The sequence below is a fragment of the Indicator indicator genome, chromosome 15, assembly GCF_027791375.1.
Source record: "Indicator indicator isolate 239-I01 chromosome 15, UM_Iind_1.1, whole genome shotgun sequence".
NCBI lineage: Eukaryota > Metazoa > Chordata > Aves > Piciformes > Indicatoridae > Indicator > Indicator indicator.
This window is the reverse complement of record NC_072024.1, coordinates 20,131,436-20,152,589: the sequence shown is the minus strand read 5'-3', so window position 1 is coordinate 20,152,589 and position 21,154 is coordinate 20,131,436. Positions and strand designations below refer to the sequence as shown.

The 21,154-nt window shown below is 36.8% G+C and overlaps 2 protein-coding genes across 2 annotated transcripts in view; one reads left to right on the top strand and one right to left on the bottom strand.

Annotated features, from left to right (window-relative positions):
- The window catches only part of CENPP (centromere protein P), a 138,464-nt gene that overhangs the window by 87,072 nt on the left and 30,238 nt on the right, over nucleotides 1-21,154 (top strand). The window lies entirely within an intron of this gene.
- Nucleotides 1,879-17,957, bottom strand: ECM2 (extracellular matrix protein 2). Its single transcript, XM_054387402.1, has 9 exons — nucleotides 17,666-17,957; nucleotides 12,614-12,802; nucleotides 10,820-11,317; nucleotides 10,394-10,509; nucleotides 8,166-8,301; nucleotides 6,746-6,903; nucleotides 4,600-4,739; nucleotides 2,819-3,145; nucleotides 1,879-2,086 (listed from the first exon to the last, which is right to left on the bottom strand). Exons 1-9 carry the CDS (start codon nucleotides 17,955-17,957, stop codon nucleotides 1,879-1,881), a joined length of 2,064 nt encoding a protein of 687 aa, XP_054243377.1.

The window sequence follows — 21,154 nt, the reverse complement described above, 5'->3', positions numbered from 1 at the left end:
CAAAGTACATTCTCTTTTAACTCACTGGAGATGATGTACCATTGTACCTTGCAGGAAATTGTTTAAGAGTGAACTTTGAGACTGCCCAATGAGATTTATTTTTTTATGATGATTGCATATGAACTCAAGTGTTCATATATGCTGTTTATTTGTTTCTCTATCATGATTGCATAGCTTCAGAGAAAACTCAAGTGCTCATATATACTGTCTGTTTCTTTCTTTCTCATGGTTGTATAGCTTCAGAGAAAACAACTCAAGTGTTCATAGCTACTATCTATAATATGCTCAAAATGATGTTTGGAGACACTTTACTGGTAAACACTGATCAGGATGCTTGTGCTGATTGTGTGACATCTGTTGGTAGTAGATTGGGAAATGCTCAGTGAAACCTTCACTGCCGGAGTGAGGCAGTGAAGTTACAGTTCAGAATTTAATGTAGGTTCTTAGAAGCGTTTCTAGTGTGCAGTTGCTTACAGCTTTTATAATGCCTTTAAAAAGTTCAATCCCTGTGTTACGCCATTTCATCCTTTGTTCTGAGCTGTTCTGATGAGGAAATAATTAGGCAGCATACCTATAATGCTGAAGAAAACACTACATATTTTCTTTCTGCCTCACAGAATAGCCCAGGGGAAAGTGGAAAGTATTTGTGAGAAAAATAACGACTTGCCAGTGATCTGTAATCCTTTCCTACCATCCGCCTACTCTTTCAAGAGAGGACTAAAGAACACAAAAAAAGATGAAAGATGCTAGAACTACTTTTCATTTTTACTGAAATGATTGGAAAAATTATTGCAATTGTTCTTGAAAATAAAAATACTGCGTACTTGCATCAAATGTTTGGCCACTTTAGTGAAAGAAAATAATATGAAAGCCTGAAGTGGAATATTAAAAAGGCTTCTTCAAGAGACTGAACTCCTTTCTAGGGAAACAGAGCACTGTTTGTAAACATTACTGCATACCTAAGGAGATAGTCATTGCAAGGGTATTGCTGAAACTGTTTTATCACCCTGAAGTGGTCATTTACTATCTAGAAGCTTTCAATGAACCAGTAACTGAGTATTTTATGCTTTTAACAAAGTCTTATCAGTCCCCTAAATGGGCAACATGACCCTGATCCTATATAGTATAAAAACTTGGTAAAGTAACTCATGGGACCTATCACTCACTGAGTTTAAAAACAAAATAAGATTGAAACAGTTCAGTAAACTTTGCTTAAAAGTTTATTATATACAAAACTCAATTGTTCCTTCCTCTAGCTCCTTGTAGTCAAACACAGAATCTGGTGAGTTTTTAGGATCTCCTGTCTAAAGCAAACAATTTTTTAAAAAAAAATTTCCTTTTTTTATTTTCCCCCCAAAAAATTGTTTTTGCAAACAATTTGATGCTTGCACTGGAACGTCCCCAGCTGAAGGACTTTTATTTGTATAATATTGAAAAGTTGATGTCATCCATTGAAGTGTTTAAAATTCACTGAATCAAATGAAACAGGACCAAGCTGAGGTTATCACAATAGATCAGAGGTTGGAAGGGACCTCAAAAGACCATTGGGTCCAACCCCCCTGCCAGAGCATGTGGCCCTTTTCTAAAACCCAATCCTGTGGAGGTGTGTGTGGAGACACAGTGGTGTTTAGGGAAAATTTCTGTCAGTAGAAATAAAAACCTAGGGCATAATCTTGTGCATAAATGTACATTTAATATTTTTATAATGAAATGATATTTAAAAATTACACTACTATCTTACTTCAGTGTATCATATACTGTATCTTATTCATACTAGTAAGAAGGGTTTAGATCAGAAATAAGCAGATCTATTAGTAACAGAGAATAAATAAACCTGTGTTTCTAGAGGGAGGGGGTTGCAATGTGAGAGTTAGGTGTTTATTTGGTCTTCTGTGGTTTAAGAATAACACTGCAGTAGGACCTTATGCATGAGAATGCATGTGGTGAGAGCTGCCTTGTATTGATGTAGTTGTTTTCAAGGTGAACGTGTTCCAAGCGTGACTCTTCGTTTTCCTCCTCTTCACTGTTGTCATGAGCATCATCATCACTGATGTGAGCCCTGCAGATGCGCTCTGGAGGGACCGTCCTGTGACATTGTGAGAGGAATTGTATGTTAATTACTCAGGATAACTCAGAACTTCCTACTCATTTTAGAGATGGTATCTATTTAGTCATTTGGGAATGTTCGCTTCATCAGTACATTACATTTTCTCAATAATTTATTCATTGAGGATTTTTACAAGTCGTTCTTTTACAAATTCTCTCCTTGCATTGTTTTCTGATATCATAGTTTTCCTGAGGGAAGTATTACCATGTGCTGCTGAACGAAAACTCCGTCTAACACACATTAATATCCTCTGTTTACCATTCTTTTGCTTAGTAAACAGAAAAGAGGAACTAGAGAGCATGCCTGACTTCACAGCTGGGGCTGGCTGAAACCTGTGGAAAGGCCACTTCAAGTGGTCAGCAGCAGCCTATGACTCCTTTCAGTTACTCTGTCACCAGTCTGGGCTGGGGCCAAAGTACAAAAAGAGCTGGTACTTTGCTGTGCCTATCATACTGTAGTGGCCCAAGCACTACTACATATTGATTTCCTGGAGAGAGCTGGTGCTCTGCACCTTTGTGAGCATTTTCAAGAACTCAAAGGAGGAGTGAAATCTAGCTTTTCTTCTATTGTACACAGATACACTTCTGTAGAAAGTTCAGGATTTGGCTGCTCCTTCAGAATTCTTTCAAAAATATTTATTTAACAGTAAAAAGTTCTTAAAGCATACCTTGTGACATTTGTCATTAATGTAACAGAGCGCATGGAAATTACCTTATTTTATTATTGTTCAGTCTTAGGAAACGTAATTTTCTCATTTCATCAATTCCAAATGGTACAGACTTTAAGTCATTGTGATCCAAAAACAGCTCTCTCAGAGAGTTATATGCTCCAAAAAAAGATACTGGATCTATTCCATCATCAGTGAGTTTGTTAAAGGACAGGTAGAGGTACTCCAACCCTGGCTTCATGTGACCAAACACATATCCTGGAATTCTTTCAATCTGATTTCCTATAAGTACCAGATGTAGTAAAGATTTTGGCAGGTAGGAGGGAACATGGTATAACTTGTTGAAAGAGAGGTCAATTGATTCCAAGTTCCTGCATTAAAGAAGGAAAAGAAAAACAAGCAACAAAGGGATGAAATATTGTAGCATCCTGCCTTGTTTATGCTGCTTTCTGGACAAAATAGTGCTTAATGTGATTACTTGGAAACTGAATGCAAAGGGAAATTTGTTTGTGTTAATGGAACAGAGTGCATTTTCTGGAACATAGTCATGCATAATTACTCTCAGAATAAGAAGAACTGAAATCATTAATTATCAATCAAGCCCAATGATTCTGTTGATGGGAAAAAATCTCCAATAATAATGAGTGCAGAGAAAAGGTTGAATGGGGAAACTCAAGGGACTAATCTGTAATGGACAAGCATTGCTGAGTTGCAGTTAACGAGTTACATGGGAAAACATATAAGAAGCTTGGGACTTCAGTGGTTATCCCATTGCCAGGAGTTTCTAAATGTTGTTCTAAGCCGCATTTGAAGTGGAATTGTTTTCTGAATGGCTCCTTTAGAATCATTCTAGTGTGCTTTATTTCCAGAGGGAGGCTGGGAGTGAATGTTGTTCTTTTCAAATGAAGCTGTTTACAAGTCTAGAATTCAGCCAATGGGCCAGGAGCTGATGGTTATGACAAGGTACCTGCATGGCTGAGCAAATAATTTACCAGAAAAATTAAAAGCAGGTAGTGTCTTTTGTTGGTGGTTTTTTTTTTTTCATTCCCATTTTTTACTCTGCTTACAGTATAGAATCAGAGAGTGGTTGGAGTTGGAAGGGACTTTCAAGGTCATCTAGTTCCAACCCTGCTGCCATGGGTAAGGACAGCTTCTGCTAGACCAGGCTTCGTCCAGTCTGTCCTTGAACACTTTCAGACTCAGAGTCTTCACAAATTCTTCAGACAACCTGTTCCAGTGCCTTACCCACCCTTGTAGTGAAGAATTTCTTCGTAATGGCTAATCTAAATCTACCCTCTTTCACTTAAAACTGCTACTCCTCATCCTATCACCACACTCCCTGATGAAAAGTCCCCATCCTATAGGCCCCATTACTCTTACTCAGTGTGGCTGCACAATCTTCCCTTCATTTTATTTACTTCTATAATTTTTAATCCAAAATAAATTAAGGCTAAGACAATATTCCATTATTTTTCAATTACCTGTGAGATATTTAAATATTAATACCAAGTTATATATTATGTAATTATATGGAATACTGATGATAATTAATGTTCATTTTGTGACTGAACATACAGAAAAAAATATTTGTGTTATAATGGTACAGATCTGAGGTGTAAGTTCCTTTTGTTTGAAAGCTGACTAAATATTTTCTAGGTTATGCAATTTAAACAAAGGAAATTAAGACAAATTAGCTAAGAAAACCCACCAAACCTAAGATAACTACCATTTCAAGTTGAGAGTAAAGAAATCCAAATATTTATTTCATTATCTGACTCATTAATGACAGAGAAAAATAATTGCATTTTAAATTATTTGTACTTACTCTTGGTTTATCCAAGCCAAAGGTGCTATTCTGTGCTCTTCTAACTTGTTATGCTTTAGCACAATGACATTTATGTTTCTTGTATGGTTAAAGCAAATTTCTGATACTTCTTCAATTTGATTATTTTCCAGGTATAATTCCTGTAAGTGCATTTGAAAAGAAAATCTGTGAAAGCAAAATATGCTGTTTGTTCCCATTGCAAATTCAAAATGTAGCTGTCAACTGTCCTCTATATGACCTGATCCATTTGTTAACTTAAGAATCTGAGTCAGAGTCAGTTTGTAGCTGTAGTGTGACTGTCAGGAACACAATTATTCAAAGCAATTGTTTTGTTTTCCCATTTGTGAGAGTACAAACTGCTTTTGAAAGATCAGATAGAAGAATTGTGCCTTTTGTCTTGCTTAAAGACATACAGTGCAGGAGTCTATCATGTGGGAAAGATGACTGACAAAAAGTTGTGGGTGTGTTTTTTTGTCTTGGAAAGCTATTAGTGAGAAAAATATTATCTTGCTTTCTTAGTATTTTTGCTGGGTACTTGTGAGCTTTGAAACTTTCAAATATGTAGGAATTTTACAACGCTTAATGTTGTGAGTCTGCATCCTGTTACAACTGACTTGTAATGTAGGATAAATACAGCGTGAAATAAGAATGGAGCAGTGACTAAAATATGTGTAGGACCTGGAATAGAATTTAGAGCCTGTAGAGGAAGGCTTTAGGAAAAGAGAAAAAAGGTAGAATCATTTTGGTTGGAAAAGACCTTTAAGATCATAGAGTCCAACCATTATCTAACTCTACCAAAGCTGGTACTAAAGCATGTCCCTTAGCCCCAAATCTCTGCCTCTTTTAAACACCTTCAGGCATAGGGGATTACTTGAATTATTTTGGGAAGCGACTTTGTAGCCTGAAAGTCATTGTGAATTTATTAAGTGTTGGTTTAAAATTAGATGTTCCCAGAGTATACTAAGTGTAGAAAAACTTGCCAGGTGTCCCTTATTCTAATAAGAAGGGAAGAAGTGAAAAAAAGAAAAAACATAACATGAGTGAATGGGTAGTGGAAAACTTTAGGCTGAAGTAAGGTTGCAGGCAGGAGCTGTAGAAGAAGCTAATGTTGCAGAAAAGATACAGCTGGGTTTGCTAGATTTTTTTGTTTGTTGGTTTTGGTTTGGTTTGTTTGTTTTTTCCTTCCTTGCATTTCAGATTATGGAAGACCTTGAGCTTAAAAAGAAATAAATACAAGTACACCATAATGAGAAAGAGCAAAAGGAAAGATAGAATGAAGAAAGATGGTGGAAGTAATAGATAGCATGAAATATTTTTGAAGATTGAGGTAAGCAGATAATGGAACTAGGCAGATTTATAAAGGAGGAAGAAAATACCTTCTAGATAGCATCCCTGGAAAAAAAACAAAAACAAAAAACCACAAACAAACCATTGCAACAAACCACATTCACATGGGAAACTATGAAAAGAAGAAATTCCTTGATTAAAAATCAAGTAATGAGAAAACTTTTCAGGGAAAAGAAATAAACTTCCCCTTCAAGCTGAAGTCAAATCCACCTCAAATGAGGTGGATTTCAGCAAAGGTTTGGAAAACCAGAGAAATTGAGACAGGGCCAAAAAAAGGGAAGAGAATGGTTAGATGTAGGCGTCAAAAAAGTATTTCTCTGTCTTTCACACCAGACAATCTTTGTCCTTTAATCTTCTCTTACAAGTTTTCTAGATCTTATTGTTCTTGTTGCTGTCTTTTGAACTTCACTCTGTGGTAACCCAAAGTTCACAATGTTTTTGTGCTCTAAGACATTATTTGTTAGGAGTGTTGTGTGAATGATGTGTAACTGAACCCACAGAAGTTGCAGGCTGCCCTATTTTGAGAGACAGCACTAGATAGGTACAGACTGAAAAGATACCTTTTGGGATGGAGTTGGTGTATTAGTCAATTTCTAGAAATAATTATTTAGGAACAAAAAAATCAGTTGAAATTTAATTCTACCTGATAGTAATAAGGCAGTAAATGAAGAAAAAAAAGAAAGATGGCGATGTCTGGGAAAATGAAGCTTTTTTTTGTCTGGTGTTTGGTTGGTTGTTCTTTGTTTTTTACTTTTTGATTGATTGTTTGTTGGTTATTGTTTTGTTTTGTTTTTTTTACCTCAAGAGTGACAGGAAGACCTTGTGGGATAATTCTAAACTTATTTCTTCCCAGTCTCAAATAAGAGAGACTTTTCAAAGGGTAGAAGGCCAAAGGACTGACATTTGCTTCACTGAGTTTATTTCCTTCTAATTCCAGGGTGACCAAGTTCTTTAAACCTAGGGAGAAAAAGATGGAATTTCTGTTAGTTAATGCCTGCTCATATCTTGTTAAAAATGCATACTTAATAGTTAACTATTATCTTAAACATTCCTCGGTTTGGTTCACGGAATGAAGAATTGCAGTGAAAGGATGTTCATTTGTTATCTCATAGTCATAGAATTTGAGTGTTTATTAGTTTGTACAACTTGAAATATTGATCAGAGATTTATTTCATAGAATTTAGAGCTTTCACTCCCTCTTAGAGTGAAAAAGAAGGCAGCTGTAAGACTTGTGCTATCCTTTGGGCCTTATTACCTCATGGTTATGTGCAGATGATGTTTGGAGTACTCTGTGTCGACCTCTGCACATTTGCCCAGTGATGTCCATGGGTCTCCAGTTACTTAATTGGTAACAGGTTCGTGTTGCTCTACGTTGGGCTCATGTCTTCCCCTGCCTTGTCAACCACCTACTTACTATACTGTGTTGAGATTACACTGTTCCTTCTCATCAGCCCTCCCAATGCAGGTCACAGAAGAAACCAGTGTGGATCAGTGCATGTGAGCAGGAAATAAGTATTTCATAATAATTTCCTAGTTCACAAATAATCCAAATAATTTTTTCTCTTTACAGAAGCTTGGTATAGCTCCTCCTATCAGTGCAGTCTGATCATTTTATACTTAAAGCAGCCCTTGGCCTCAGTTTTCTTTATCTTAAACAAGCACTTATTTCACTGCATAGTGAGTTGTATCACCAAACTGATCCAGTTTCAATGGGGACCCATATGGCAGGAGAGGCAAGGTAGCAAAAAAGTCAAATTATTATCTTTAAATTTTTCTCTCCTTTTACATTTAGCTTGGCTTAAAATGATCATGGTTAACTATGTTCTACTTTAAACTCCCACTACGTTCTATCTGATTTTTCACATACATCAAATTCTGTTCACTTTTATGCAATTTAAAAAATAATTAATATCATTTCACCACACAAAGTAATCAGGATATGAGTTGGAAGAGTAGGTATCTTCAACATATTTCAAATCCACCTCTCCTTAGTCACCTTAAATATAAACTTTGGCAGAGTAGCAATTACATAAGGGGAAAAGTAACTTTAAAATTTGTCATACAAATCTTTCAGGTTTTGTTGCCTTTTGAAAACGTAGCATTTATAAGCTAGCAGTTATTTTTTCTGATTATATCAAACCAGCTGCGTTTAACTGAACATTCTGCTTTTCAAATTGATTTTCATCTTTTCATATGATCAGTATTGGTTTTCTAAATACCTTGTAAGCCATCTTCATCAATGGCATGAAGGTGGTTGTCATTTATTTTTATTTCCTCCAAAGCTGATGGCAGTCCAGAGGGAATATGTGCCAGCATGTTCCCATCCAAATACAAACGTTTTAGCTTTTTCAGGAGCTTAATCATAGGGAAGAAGAAGAGAAAGGTTATAAAGGTGTTAAATATATGATTAAACATACAGTGTTTATCATAGAATGTTAGGGGTTAGAAGGGACCTTGGATGATCATCTAGTCTAAGCCCCCTGCCAGAGCAGGATCACCTGGAGTAGGTCACACAGGGTAACATTTTCTTAAACACAAAGGCTTTGAAGATTTTCAGCAGCAGTACACTAGTATTCAGTGTTTTGAATTGCAAAGCAGGTTTGTCAGTCTAATGAATCCATTTCTTTATGCTAAATATTGACAGAGATGCCAGTTAATGTTATGTGTACCACAAAGAGCTTGACTGAGCACATCAACTTTCCACATGACCACCCTGCAGCTATCCAGTCATGAATATTTTTGTTACTACTGCTGTCCTTGAGTCATGTAGGTATTGCCCTACCACACTGCTGCAGTATTTAGGAGTTCAAAGCACACACCTTTATAGATTGCATTTATACTCTTCATGTGTGAACGAAGTGATGGTTTTCTGTAGCTCAACAAATTTACTTTACTCAAGCATAAAAACAACAACTTTTTCAGTGGCTTAAGATTTTTGTGGCTTCACCATCTTAAAAAAAATTGGTCTGAAAAATCATCATAGCTTAATTTTGATAAATGCACCTCAGTAATCATGCAGTAGTCAGCATTTCTTAAAACAGTGGATCCACTGAAGCCTTCTTTCCTCCAGTATTGTCTCAACTGCCTGCTGTGCTGTAAGCCTCACCAAAATTTATTTCATGGTTGAGATACCTTTCTGGTCTGTCTTTTCCATGCACTTTGGTTTCAGAGGAGTTGTAGGAACTGAAGTACTTTGAAATCAGTCACAGCTGTTCGTGTTACATGCAGGGAGATGGTATACAAGAAAACTGCACGTGGCAGGAAACAAAATTTAAAACACACTGTGGTAATTTGGTTAGTTGTTCATATGCTTTTTGTATTCATATTGCCTGTGTGTACTTGCTGCATGAGAAAGTAGTATGCAGAGGGACTTGAACAGCCTGTTACCATGTAATGCCCCTTGCAAAAAAAAGACTTAGTACAGAAAGATTCTTGGACTATTTTATGAGCAATCTCTTCTTTTAGTAGCAGTAGCAATGCTTGCAAGTGTCTCGTTAAAGACAGTCATCAGTAAGCATACAGCTGATTACATGAACTGCTCTGAAGTGGATTTTTATTGAAGGCCTGGCAAAGGCAGGTCTTTTGGGGAATCCAAGAGCATAAGCTTTACAGAGCTCATGTAGTGAGAAAGATGATGCATTAAATTTATGAATGTTGAGCCTGAGTATGCCAGCTGATGTTCACAGAATGTGCACCCTTCAGTTCTGAAATCTCAGCTGGTGAAATATCAGAAAGTTGTCTCTCTCTTTTTGCTTACCATTTAATACTTAGCAAATGTCAATAACAAACCTCTAGATATTTGTGGTAATTGAGATTTGTTGAAATAGCCAGGCTTCAGTGTATTGTAATTATACAATGGTTACTCAGAATAGGGGCAGGCTGCTTTAGATTCTGTCCTCCTTTTGCTAGGACAGAATCCCTGGCCAGCCATTGGCTGCAGGCTGGATTTTGAAGTCATTTTGGAGTTTGGAGCCAGCCAGGGCAGCTCATCCCAGCTGGCTACAGGTGGATCCCTGACAATGAACATAACTTTAAGTATAAAGGGGAAAGCTTGCTGAGAACAGGGAGCTTCCTTCTTGGGTTCCTACTCTGGCTCATCTTGACCTTGCTTCTCTTCCTTCTCTTCCTCCCAAGGACTGCCTTCCCATTTAGTGTGACCACTGTACCTTTGCTGGGCTGAGTATAACTTTATATACTATATGTTGATATTGGTATTAGTTTGGCAGTTTCATTAAATCCATTTTCACTTGAACCCATGGGTCTTCTCCCCTTTTCCTAGTTCCTCTTCTCTGCTGAGGAGAGGTGGTTGGGTGATAGAGCAACTGCTATAGCTTAGTCCCAGGTATGAGCTAGATGTAGACAGATTCTTAGACCAAAAAGCAGGAAAAACTTTAAGCAATAATTAGTCATAGGACAGTAGAAAATTAGAAAATTTCAGCTTTCTTACTTTGAATGCTTGTGGACCTATGCCAGGAGAGGTAATATTATTTTTACTCAGATCAATCCATTCCAAATTAGGTATCCCATTGAATGCTTCATCTGAGATAGTGGTGATACTATTTCCTAGGACAGAATTGAAGAATATAGTTGGAGTTATGCATTACAGAAAGCATCTGTATTGTGCATGAAAATATATTACAAAAATAGTTGTATTATGTACTGTAGTCATGCGTAGATATATTCATATCAGTATTTAAACACTAGGAAGCAGATCTAACATTTTTTATTTGGTTTAGAGGCATAGCTGTAAAATTCATTCCAATACAGTTCTATGACAAGCAATGACAAAGTATTAACATTACTGTTGACTGCATAGGAGAAGGGATAATGCTACTTCATGAGAAAAACCCTGCAATGTGAACCCATTCTTTACCTGTAAGGTCTAGGCTTGTTAGATCTAGATCTGAGATTGGCGGTATTTGTGTCAGTTTGGCATTAATACAGCTTACTGTGCTGTCTGAGGTGGAGCATCCAGATGGCAAAGGAGGAGGTTCTATGGGTGGAACAGGAATTGGGAAGTGAGATGGCATTCTGAAAGGGCCGTCATCTTCATCACTTTCATCTTGGATTTCTTCTTCTGCTGCTCTGTTCTTTGTGATAGGCTTCTTTTCTCTGTGGTAAGCTTTATGCTTCTGTCGATTCTTTTTCCCTTTCCTTTTTCTTTTCTTTTCATCCTTCTTATGACTCTCTTTCTCTTTAATCTCTACAACTTCTGCTTCAAGCAGTTCATCTTTAAGCAGTTCATCTTTTTCAGTTTGAGTATGTGCTGATGACAAGACATTGGTGTTGTCGAGGACATTGGATTCTGGAGAATCACCAGAAAACTCACTTACGTCATCCAGTGGAATAATGCTTGAATCCAAAGTGGAGGCTAAGCAGAGGCAATGAGAGCAACAAAAAAAAAAAAGCTGTCTAAATAACAGGATATGAAACTAAAGTTTTAGCAACTATTGTTCCACTCATATAGTAAAATATTGTAACTACAGAAGAATAGTATTGCCCTTAGAATATGGTTTGAAAGAATGAAAATATGGTCTTAAATTGCGGCTTGACCAAGGAGATATACTATGGCTGCAAAATGATTGAGCCAAACATACAGGACAGTTTGCATATGTGTTGATTCATTGCACCTCCAGAAAAAAAGAGGGGAAAAAATAAATATACATCTCATGAGCTTTCTTTTTGTGTTGATAGACATGTCTAAAGAGGAAAAAGAATGTGTCTGGGAGTGGAAGGAAGGTATTTTGAATAGCATTCACGCAGGCTAAGTTCTGTTTTGCCGTGCAAAGGATTGCCAGGCGTAGAGATGGCTGTAGGTAGGGAGTTCACCTGGGAAATGTCATAACTCTATCACTAGCATAGAAACACAAATCAAATCAGAGGGAGTGTGATTATTTCAATCATCCTGACTTCTAGCACTACAGTGAATTTCTGTGATGTCTTTACTCCATGCATTTCTGTACACACAGAGAAGGCTAAATTATGTTTTTATACTAAGAGGAAGTTCAGTTCAGTACTTTGCAGACTTAGGGTGTTAGGAGTGGGGGAAGGAAAGCACAGGTCATCTTTATCTCCTCCATTCCTTTTCTTTTTTTAAGATAGTGATCTCACATTTTTTATGGAGAAGCAGCAAGATTGTTGTTCTGGTGTTCCTCTTGTGAGTTGCCCTTCTTCTCTTGATTTACACAAAATAGCTACATGGCTTTTATACTAACAAAGGTTTGCCAGTCTGTAAACTATATGTTTGTTAGATATGTCTAATCCATTAATAACAGCTGGTAGTTATTGGTTGATCCTTTGTAAATGGAAGTGGGATATGGAATGTAACCATACATTTGTTCTTCATACATTTACCAAAATTTTGTAAAGGTAGTTGGAAAGAAGCAGAAGTGGGGAAAAAATGAATGTGATTATCTCTACTATTCCATACATAACATCTTTTCTTGAAATACTGTATCAAACTCATCCATCAGCCAGTGTACTCCAAGAAACTTAATTCAGCTTGGGTAGAAATTATCAAGACCTGCTCTTATCTTGTAATTCAGAACTTGTTTTCTCTGTAAGAGCATAGTGTGTATCTTGTAATACTTGATGTCACTAAATGTCTTTAGGCTAGCTTTTGCAGGAGATATTTTTAAAGCATTAGAGGTATTATGGTGTACTGTACCAGTATCAGAGCAGACTGGGCAGCATTCTCCTGCAGGTATAATGGTTTTGGGACATTTCAGAGTGTGGCACATGGTTGTATCACATATCACTTCTCCTTTTGAACAGAGACAGGTAACGCATGGCTTGGGAGACCAGACTGCTTTATCATACATAATCATCCCATTAGCTGTGCAGTGCCCCATCTTCCCTAAGAAAAGAAAACAGAGAAATGGAGTTAAAGAACTTAAACTGAAATAAATCAAACAGTGTTTATTTAAGGCTTTGGAAAGACGCACTACTATTTTATTTTCCTTTTGAAAATCTGTAAAATACATGCTGTTTGAACTATCTTATCCTTATTCCTTGTTTTTTCAGAGGAATTTTTTCTTGAGCTTATCCATAGTCTGTGATCGCTGTTTAGTTCTTGACCTTTCAGCTGTGCAGGCAGTTGAGGGGGAGGTCCGCAGTTAATGTGTACATAGCTGTTACCTGCCTGTAGGTTCTCTGTCCCTCTAGATGTCTGTTCCCTGTGTTTCATGCAGCTGTCAGAATAGCTCATTTCTCCTCTTCCTAGTCAGCTGATGAGGACTGTCACCAGCTTTATCTTTGGGAAAAGCTCTTGAATTATTCAAGTTCAGAGATATTCCTCAAATGGGGAAATATAATCTAGATGGTGAGTTTCTGAGGGTCTTCTGCATGGCATCTCCTCTTTCCTCTACATCCTTAGAAATGGAAACCAGAAATCACAGATTTCAGTCAAAGCTGTGCCTAGATGCAGCTGAGAAAGAAGCAAAAGGTCTCTGTAGCACGTAAAGAAATCATGCAGAGCTTGAGAATATTTTTCCAGACACCCTTCTGTTTCTCTTTTGTGCATTAGGTGTCTTTTCTAATGTCTTGCACATTAAATGAGAAAGTTTTATTAAGGTTCTCTGGAATTGGGAGGATAACAACATTCATTTCATAGCAACTGTTCATGGACTTGATGGGAGTAAAATCCATTCTGTAATGGCTGCTGAGATGGCAAACATCTCCCCTTCCCTGTAACTTGTTTTATTGGGAAAAAACCCTCTTTGCTAGAGAAGTAGCAAGCTTGAACAACCTGTGCTAATAAATACCTTGTCTCCAAAGTTTCTGGACATGAGTCTACAAAAATTTTCAGCAAGAAATGCAGAAGAGATTTATTTTGTAAGCTATACTTGGATATTCAGTAGGCAAGTTGTTTGGGACGCTATTCCAACTGTCGCTTTCCTTCCAGTCATGGATCCTACCTTAACAAAAGTTTCCCTGGGCAGGTCTGATCCAGACTCCAGGATAAACATTGCACTTTACCATGATGCATTTTTTTTTTGGTCTTTTGAGAGAAGGGAAGCCAAGGTTGAGATTCTTTTCCCTTTTTTGAGCAAACCTCTGAATCTAGTGAGAATCTGTGCTCCCCTACACACCTTCCTCTTTCTAATTAATGTAAAAATGCATTGCTGAAGCATTTGTTACAAGTAACTTCGTACTTTCCTGCTTATAAATTTAAAACAAACAAAAAATCCCCGCTTTCCCATTTGGTTTGTCTTCCTGCTTCAGATGAAGACTGTCTAATACAGTGGAAAAAGCTTACTTCAACTGAATTTGCATTCAGGAGGATTTAATTTGTGCTATATTGTCTTTGGAGGCATTGTTTGAAGGGTTTGTTTTTCCCATACCCCACCCTGGGCCGTTCTTAGTTGTTCAATTTTAAAGGGAATAATATTCAGGATAGTCTCTAAATATCCATATAGTAAATATTTGGTTTGAAACATCTCTGGAATAAATATCTGACTCAAAATCAGGCAGTTTGCCAAGTCCTTTAAGGCAGTCTTACTCCCATCTTCATAACAAGGATATTCTTTGTCCTTCTTTTTAATGACTCTTGGCTACAAACCTGTTATCTACAATTAATATTAATCATTAAGATCATCCTGTCTGGATGGTACTCTACACTCTTTATATTTTGAAAAGTACTGTTTTGATTTAAGTGACTCTTAAAATGGAAAAGAGGAAAAATTAATCTTTTTTAACAGTTGCATTTTGTTTTTTTTCAAAGTTCCAGGATCTCTCTGCATCATTTCAGCCACATAAAGTTGTGCTCTAATCAACTCAAGCCATGTTAACTGAAGGAGGAGATGAGTTAGCACACACCAAAGTGTTAGCTGGCTGTCAGTCTCTTGTCATTCTACCCAGGTATTGGTAATCCAGATGGATTCTGACTTGTGGCTTTCTGGCAAGCACATAAAAACCAGAATATTTCTTTTAAATAATCTCCAAAGGAAACACAAAAAGAACACTACACTTTCTCATATTAAACAATAAAATGCCAGCTGTTCCAGAGGAACATACCTGGCTTGAGATGGAAATTCTTGTGTGCTTCCTTAAATTCTCTATTTTGTTTTAGTTACGGGCTGAATCTGAACTTGGTACAAATTTAGTCTGATTAAGCATGAAAACATGGATTATCAGGCCTTGGCTTCTGCAGATTCTTTAACAAATTATCTCATTTTCTACATACATGAGAGTTACTTAAAAAGAAAGGATAACCGTGTACACTCAAAGGCAAAGAGGTAACCTTTCATTGCATTGCAGAACTGCTCTTTGCACTCTGGAATAAACAACCCCTCTGAAACAGAGTAAGGACTGTTCTGAGATGCTCCTTAGCTTCAATATGGTGATACAAGCAGGAAGAAGTGAGGTTTAAGAGAGATTAGAAATAGCATACCTCCGATTCTGCACTGCTTAATGGGCAGTCTGCGATGGACAGATGTCTGAAAACTGTTGTGGTGATCTGTTTGATTTCTTTTAAATGGTCCCCTGTGATTTTATGTATGGGGGAAGGAGATCTGTCTAGATACTGTTTAACTTCTACTTAGCTGCATTAGTTTTCATCTTGCATATGATATCTGCAAATAGGGTTTTTTGGGTACTAACAGTAAAATAAGTAGCTGGAAGAAGGAAAATTAAGCTGCTTCTGTTGTTAATTATCTTATCAATCGTTATTAATAATTATTAATAATGGTGTTCTATTATTTAACGGGATCTGTTCTTTCCAAATCTGACATTAACTTGAAAAAATTTTGAACTTTAAAAGCTAGACTAAAAAAAAAATACCTTGTGGTTGAAGTCTTTGGCAGAAGAGCACAGCACTTTTAACCTTTGGAAATATGGTGTAAATTCAGCATGGAGTTCCAAATAAAATTAGTTCAGTGGCTTTAGCTCAGCTTTTGGATGTGAGTCCAGATAGAAAAGAAACAAGGGGGGCAGGGAGGGGGAGAACTAGGCATTATTTCAGCATGACTGATGGTGTCTGACAGGGAGGCTGGAATATCTTACATTGATGCGATTTATGTGGCATTTTCCTCTGTTTCATTTAAAAAATATTTTTAAATTAAAGGTTTGACATTAATAATGTGTATTATAAGAGTAATGTTGTGGTACACACTAGAAATGCTGTAGTCAAGAGTTCTTTCTAGTTTCCCCACTCAAACCTCTTACTTCAAATCAAATGTTTTTAAATGATTCAGCCTTTCTGAAAATAAGGACTCACAACCAACAGAATTTGTGACTAAAATGTATTTTGCCATTTAAGTTGAGACCTATTAAGCTAGTGATCGTATCTTTTGTGTGACAGACTGAAAAGTTTTACTTTTTGCTTATAAAAATAGATTATAATCCTTTTATGTAGGACAATGGCAATCAGGATATTCTCTTTTTTTTTTTTTAATAGCATTCAAAATATAGCATAGGATGATTTTACTCAGTGTGTGATTTTTGTCTTGGTGCTGGCCTGGAAGTATCTTTGCCTTTGTATTTATTAGCTATTGAGTGGACAGGACCCTGTATTGGTTCCTCGCAATTCCAACCTTTGAACTTTCTGTGAAAAGAAATGATGTGTTTTAACATCTCAGTGTTTTTCAGTTGGTTAATAATTGGAGTTTCAAAATTGGATAATCCTGAGAGTAATAATCAGAATTTCTTCTCTTCAGAACGGATGCCTATTTTTAGACACGTTTTGAATCTTAATTTCCCATTTGTGACATTGAATGTAAAATCACAAGCATTCTAGAGAAGAGTTCTTTCTCCCTTAAGTGCACCAAGGAGACACCCAAAAACTGTTGGTTCTCAATCTCTGCCTAGTCTTGCATCTTTGAGCAGATTGTAGAGAGGCCTGTTACAATTACCATGGCAGGTTTCAGGAGGGATCAAATAAATTATGCTTTTTGTTTGTTTCTGAAGAAATCAAATCCTCTTCGCTATTTCTCCTTCAAACACTACAAAATGCATATTAATGTTACAATGTGAGAACCTTCAGATCACCAAAATGTCAAGTTTTATGTAAATCATGCTATTGAACTTCTTAGGTAAGTATTCCAGGTTCTCAGTGTAGATGGCACATAAGAGTGATCTGGTGTTGAGTGAGTGGATTTTCTCTTAGCTTAGTTTTTTCCATCATAAAGTTCATGTTTGTAAGGTAAGTTTCACACTGCAGCTGTTACCATGTTATTAATTTAGTTACGAAGTAGAGAATTATTCCCACAATATTGCACGTAGACATAGCTTCATGTTTTTAAAAAATGCAACAACAACAAAAGTAGAACTTAAACCAGTTTTAAGTAGCACTGGTATTATTCGTGTTAGAGCCTCAGAGAAAAGTGCATTGACTTAGGAGATATATCGGGCAAGAAAGTCTTCCAGATGGCATTAACTTGCTACACATTTGAAGTTATGAAAATATCCCAACCAAAAATTGTATTGGTTAAGATGAAATAAAAATCCCCCCCCCCCCCCCAAAATGCAGAAAATATTACTGCTACCTGGCAAAGTGGAGTTCTCTGTAAGACTTCATCTTAGACAATTTACAAGCTTCATATGCTAACCACAAAATTCTAATAAAAGGTGGCAAAAGTGGGTTAGCTAACAGGTAACTGAGTTTTATTTCAGTGTGTGTTGCAAGTAGAACTAAAATAAAGCTTTTGTGAGTTTACATGTTTCATTTGAAATCAAAAGAAATATTGACCCACTCCGAGTAGCAGAGGGGCTGTATTCTTACCTGGTAAGACGCTGTAACTAGATTCCTGTCCCCCCAAACCTATGAGGGACTCAAATACTCCCATAACGCTATCATCAGTGTTAATAAGAGGTATGCTGGGTACTGCAGCCACAGGAGCTGGAGGCTTAATGCTTGGCTGTTGTGGGGACCTTTGCCCTGCTGAGGAGCTCCTCAATCCTCTGTTGCGCATTCTCCTCCTTTGCCTTCTCTGGTGGGGACTCGTTTCATTTTGAGAAAAGTCAATGCACAGAGAGACAAGCAGGAAATAATAGACTAATGATGTAGCCTGCATGGTTTTGTGTGCCTCAAAGTATCCTGGAATGGGGGGGGGGGGGGGGGGGAGAAAAAGGAAGAAAATTAGATACCTAGAGAGTTTTTAAGATTGTGTCAGTCATGTAGTGTGCTTTTCAAAGCAGGTGGACCAATAAATGTTTGGTCAATATGACCAAGCTGCTCCTTGGAAAGAAATTGCCTGATGAGAGTTCAAGTAAGCAATTGTAGTTTAGTGATTATCTGTCCTTAGGGCAATAGTCATATTCAGATAGGTGCTAGCTTTGAATCTGGGTTTCTTTTAGTTTGCTTTAGTTTAAACGTGCAGTGCCACCAAACATTTGTAGCTTAGTAATTGTTATTGCTTCCCCCAAGGGAGTTCTTGAGAGCTGTAAAGTGTTTCTTCACTTACATTTTTTTCCAGGTTGTTGTAACTTCTGTTTGTGAGGATGACAAAGGAACACAAAAATGGTCAATTCATTTCTGATGTGCTGTCCCAAATGCTTTTGGTTTGTCATAATCTCCATAGATTAAAAGAGATGTTGCCTTTGCTTCCATTTCTAGCCATCCACCTTTTTAACAGAACCCTTTTAGTTCTATAGTAGAGAAGACTTGTTTAGGGCAAGAAGTTGCTATTTGTGACATCCCACATCTGTTTTTCTAGAGGAAGTGTTTAAGTGTAGCTACTCTCAAAAAGATTGATCTATAATGAGTTGTGCTCTAAATTTACTTTCTAAGAAATTAAAAATTACTATAGAGCTTGAGCCGCCTTCTGCTTCTGACAAAAGAATTACATTAACTGTCACCAATAGGTGGCATTCCAAAACAGAGCAGTCAGGATCGAGCACTATGCATAGAAAACATATCCAGCAATGGCTATACCAATCTGGAAAGAAGGCTGTGCCTGACCAAGGTCAGTAATGCTTTGTCATAGCTCTGTTGGCAAAACTCTTTCAAAAAGGAAACACTCTTGTCCTGTGGCCTATTTTAGCTGAGACAGCAGACACTAGCATTGTTCTGATGTTGAGAATTGGTGAAGAACTTGAGACCTCTAGCTCTTAATCTTCATGTCCAAGGCAAGACTTAGAGCATGTCCATGGTTTTTCTTTTAGGAAGTCTTGAGGGGATTAAATAAATACCATTCATCAGCTGGCTTTTTTTGTAGTCTCTCCCTTTGAAGTTAGTCTTATTACAGTTACTTATAGTGTATAAATACAGGACAGTGTTTCAGGGATGTGAACTGTGCTTTTACCTGGATCAGGGGAGTTTTTAAGTTTGTGCATATTGGTATTTTCTGATTTATCAATAGGTCTGGATTTTGGTACAAGTTGCCTAATTTTTGTTTACCAGAAGGCATGTGACTGCATGTTTTTTTTGTGCTTTCCATGGCATAAATCTCCCTTTTTTTTTAAAAATTGTGTTTCAAAACTGTAAGTTGGCAGTAAATAAGCTTACAACAGTTAGGTTTTATTTCTTTTTAAATATTGTAGCTGGTGTTCAACTATGTTAATTGAAAAATACTATGTTATTTGCAGAATTTTGTTAAGCTAAACTTATGTATGTATTTCCATACATAGAGAATCTGAGATGTCTCCCATGAATCCACATAATGTCTGATGTAATTGCAGAGTTCTGAAATTAATCCAGGCTTTAGTTTACTGCTTTCCACCTGTTAGATAGCAGTAATTCCAGATGCTCTACAGGCTTTATAGTGGCCTTTTCTTTATAGCAATTACTGCTACTTAACAGATCAAATAGATGCAGAAGCTTGTGCTCTGCATTGATGCTGTCAGTTCTTTTCCAGAAAGTGCTTGTTTCTTAGAACCTCAGCTTGCAGGACAAATGACCCAATGTTATTTGTTTCTAGCTTAGCTTCATGGCAATGACTGGTTAGAAAATGGCAGAGTAAGCTTCCGTTGCTCAAGTTTGAATGAAACATACAAAGAGCCCTTAGGAAAAAGTGAATATACAACAAAAAGTCTTGAATGTGTGAATTCGTTCTGTTGAGTTAGTGACATCTTAATTATGGTCACATTTATATTAGTATACTTTATAATAACACCATAGCTGTGTCATTACAATGCTGCTGCATTATCTTGGTGCTTTTTTTGACATTTAACCATTTCCTCCTTGCCCAGAGGCATATAATGGCATGAGTGAAATACTTTTCCATTCCCTATGGTTGTCTTTCTGAAAGTCAGGAGGTAATATAGGCTGAATTATATTACATCTGCCGTATGAACAATGCCACAGGGGGTTGCTCTTCAACATCAAGTAAAACTCTATACTAAATCAAATGATTTTCAAGTGAAACATTTTTCATGAAATACTTGTTAATTGTGATTTTAAAAGAAAAATAAAAATGAAACCAAACCAGAAAAACACTCCCCTCAAATAATATCTCTATAAACTAATCTTGTTCATATATATGTGTTTAAACGCTATGTTTTCACACCAAGTTAACTCTTCAGTACTGAAAGCTTAATGCTGCTACTTTGAACCAAATGGTGTTCCTTGCATGCAAAATGCTAAGCTACACTTCTGAGTTTCTTTCCTTGGTTTACTTAAGTGTTGCCTCTCGTTTTAAGGCCCATATCGTGAATGTCATACATGAAAAAGGCCTCACATGCATTGGGCCTTTACTGCCCATGAGTAGAATCCTCAGCTTATCTATCAGAAAGTTACATTTATTATAGTGCCAGACAACTTTTGTTTTGGGGAAAATTCAACATATTCAGTTTAAACAACCTTTGTAATAAATGTCCACATACCCAAATAAATTATAGAGAATTAATATAATGAAATTATACTAATTGTGTGTTGCCAGATACTCTCAACATGGCTGCATTGCTGTACATTTTTTAATTTTACTCAGAAATGTTCAGATCATGCATAGTATGTGGAAGGGTCTTTATTACCTTCACTTTTAGCATGCAATGTGTTCAGAACTTTGTAGCTTTCAAAACGTTTAGCTTCAGTAAGTTCACTATCTGTCATTTTGCTATTATGGTAAAGGAAATGGTTAATTTTTAAAGTAGTGACCCTTCAGAAACACCAGAGCATCAAAATTTATTAAATAATCTCTCTTTATCTGTTCAGGCTGCATTCAAACATGTTTCTAAGATGTCATGCCCATTTCTCACGACACGCACGGGTTAAAGTGATTTGCCAAGATTTTTCACATGCTGCTCTTTAAATTTATTTCCGAGAAACAAGTTA

What these genes read in the sequence shown, in the direction of transcription:
- ECM2 (XM_054387402.1), bottom strand. Translation starts at nt 17,957, where the DNA reads ATGCAGGCTACATCATTAGTCTATTATTTCCTGCTTGTCTCTCTGTGC. An exon ending in AACAAGCCTAGACCTTACAG is followed by an intron (nt 10,510 to 10,819) that starts GTAAAGAATGGG and finishes ATTCTGTCCTAG; the next exon opens with GAAATAGTATCACCACTATC. An exon ending in TGATGAAGATGGCTTACAAG is followed by an intron (nt 6,904 to 8,165) that starts GTATTTAGAAAA and finishes TTTTCTCCCTAG; the next exon opens with GTTTAAAGAACTTGGTCACC.